This window comes from Otolemur garnettii, unplaced genomic scaffold (genome assembly GCF_000181295.1).
Source record: "Otolemur garnettii isolate 467f Iridium unplaced genomic scaffold, OtoGar3 scaffold00102, whole genome shotgun sequence".
Lineage (NCBI taxonomy): Eukaryota > Metazoa > Chordata > Mammalia > Primates > Galagidae > Otolemur > Otolemur garnettii.
This window is the reverse complement of record NW_003852497.1, coordinates 921,097-923,084: the sequence shown is the minus strand read 5'-3', so window position 1 is coordinate 923,084 and position 1,988 is coordinate 921,097. Positions and strand designations below refer to the sequence as shown.

The following is a 1,988-nucleotide window of genomic DNA, read 5'->3' as shown; positions in this document are numbered from 1 at the left end:
GAACCCGCCACCTTAGGTGTATGTGGCTGGCGCCTTAGCCACTTGAGCCACAGGCGCCGAGCCTCTGTCTTTACTATAAATTGATAGTTGTCTCTTGTTACCATTAAATATTTAAATATAGGGTTGAAAACTAAGCTAGATAATAACTTAGAGGTACTTATGAAATACATTTAGGTTTCCAGCTTAAATTTTCTCTTTTTTTCAGAGATCTGCAGCGAATAACTCTGCCCAGCATTAACCGCCTGAGGCACTTCACCAATGACACAATTCTGGATGTCTTCTTCTATAATAGCCCCACCTACTGTCAGACTATCGTGGACACAGTTGTTTCTGAAATGAACCGAATATACACACTTTTTCTGCAGAGGAACCCTGATTTCAAAGGGGGTGTATCCATTGCTGGTCATAGTTTAGGTAACAAATGAACTGTCTGTGACCAGAGAGGACTGTCAGATTTTAAGGACACCTGTTTCTGAAGCTCATTGTCTTTTATCATGATCAGATTCAGAGGTCTAGGAGTGGTTTGTGATGAAGTAGTGGCTGGAAGGGTGGTGGTAAATTGCAAAGAGAGACTCCCTGCTACAGAGATGTGCTAACATGTGTAGCACTCATGCTTACACATTGTCCCTTTCTTCTATTTTACTTATAGGTTCGCTTATATTGTTTGATATCCTAACAAATCAGAAAGATTCTTTGGGGGATATTGACAGTGAAAAGGTAATTTAGATGTTCAGATAGGTTCTCTTATAGTATTCCTTAGTAAGAATTTTTAGATCATAAATCTGCTTTTTGTTTTTAGCTGAGTTTAGTCTTATGCCATGACATTAAATTTACTTTTATTTTCATTTTAATAGACTTATAATTATTTCTGTTATTTTTGGGTGATAGAAGCAAGATAGTAATATGTTTCTACAAATAATTGCCATATTCTAAAATAACCATAGTTGTCTTGTTTTCCTTTATAAGTAAGTATACTTATTAACAGTGATAGAATCATTGAGCTAAATGGAGTTTGCATATGGAGAAAGGAAGAATGGATTAGATGTAAACTGGTATGATTTATAGAAGTTTAACTTGAAAGTACTGGGGGACTTGGTGTTTAAATGTATATTTTAGTAAAACAGAGTCTTGTGGACGTGTATCATCTATAATATTGATGCGGCACTTAGCATAACTATCTTGTATTTTTTCTTTTCTTTTTATGTAAGTGTCTCATTTCTCCTATTAGCCCATGCGTTCTTCTAGGGCAGAGCCTTTGTCTTAGGCTGTTTTATTTCTTAAGTACTGTTTCCCTAATTCCTTAAGTATTGAGCTTCCTTTAAGCTCCATAAATGTTTGTTAATGACAATAAAGAATATTTTGATTATTTACTCATTCATTTAAAAACATTTTCAGCTGAAGTAACAAAAATCTTGAAGCTCATTCACCTCTTAATTTATATTTCATATACATCACAATTAAAGTTAATGTCTATCATTGTGGAAATAAAACACATGTCTTAATTATGAAATAAAGGAAACTCTAAGTGAATTTTGAAAATACAAACTTTATAATTTAATTTTTAGGATTCGCTAAATATTGTTATGGATCAAGGAGACACACTGACCCTAGAGGAAGATTTGAAGAAACTTCAACTCTCCGAATTCTATAGTATCTTTGAGAAGGAGAAAGTAGATAAAGAAGCTCTGGTAAAAATAGTGTTTTAAATTTATGCCAAAGTATTTTCAGTATGCTTATTGCTTATCTTCATGTTTACCCAAGAAGCTGCCCGTGGTGACATTACCATTAATAACATTCTTTAGCATTATTTGTTGGCTTTTATCATATAAAGTGACCTTTGCTTTGTGGGAGTTCAAAGTTCAGATGAGCCGTATGGATGTTCATGTAGCAAAGGAGCAAAGACGAAACGTGTGCTAAGAGAAAGCGTGAGTGTGAGCAAAGACGAAACGTGTGCTAAGAGAAAGCGTGAGTGTGAGCAAAGACGAAAC

General features: G+C 34.6%; 1 protein-coding gene across 1 annotated transcript in view; it reads left to right on the top strand.

Moving 5' to 3' along the window:
* DDHD2 (DDHD domain containing 2) overlaps positions 1-1,988 on the top strand; it is a 17,820-nt gene that overhangs the window by 10,151 nt on the left and 5,681 nt on the right. The window contains exons 8-10 of the mRNA XM_012809269.2: positions 206-414; positions 650-717; positions 1,566-1,688. Of these exons, the coding sequence (XP_012664723.1) occupies positions 206-414; positions 650-717; positions 1,566-1,688 (400 nt within the window). The remainder of the gene's footprint in view (positions 1-205; positions 415-649; positions 718-1,565; positions 1,689-1,988) is intronic.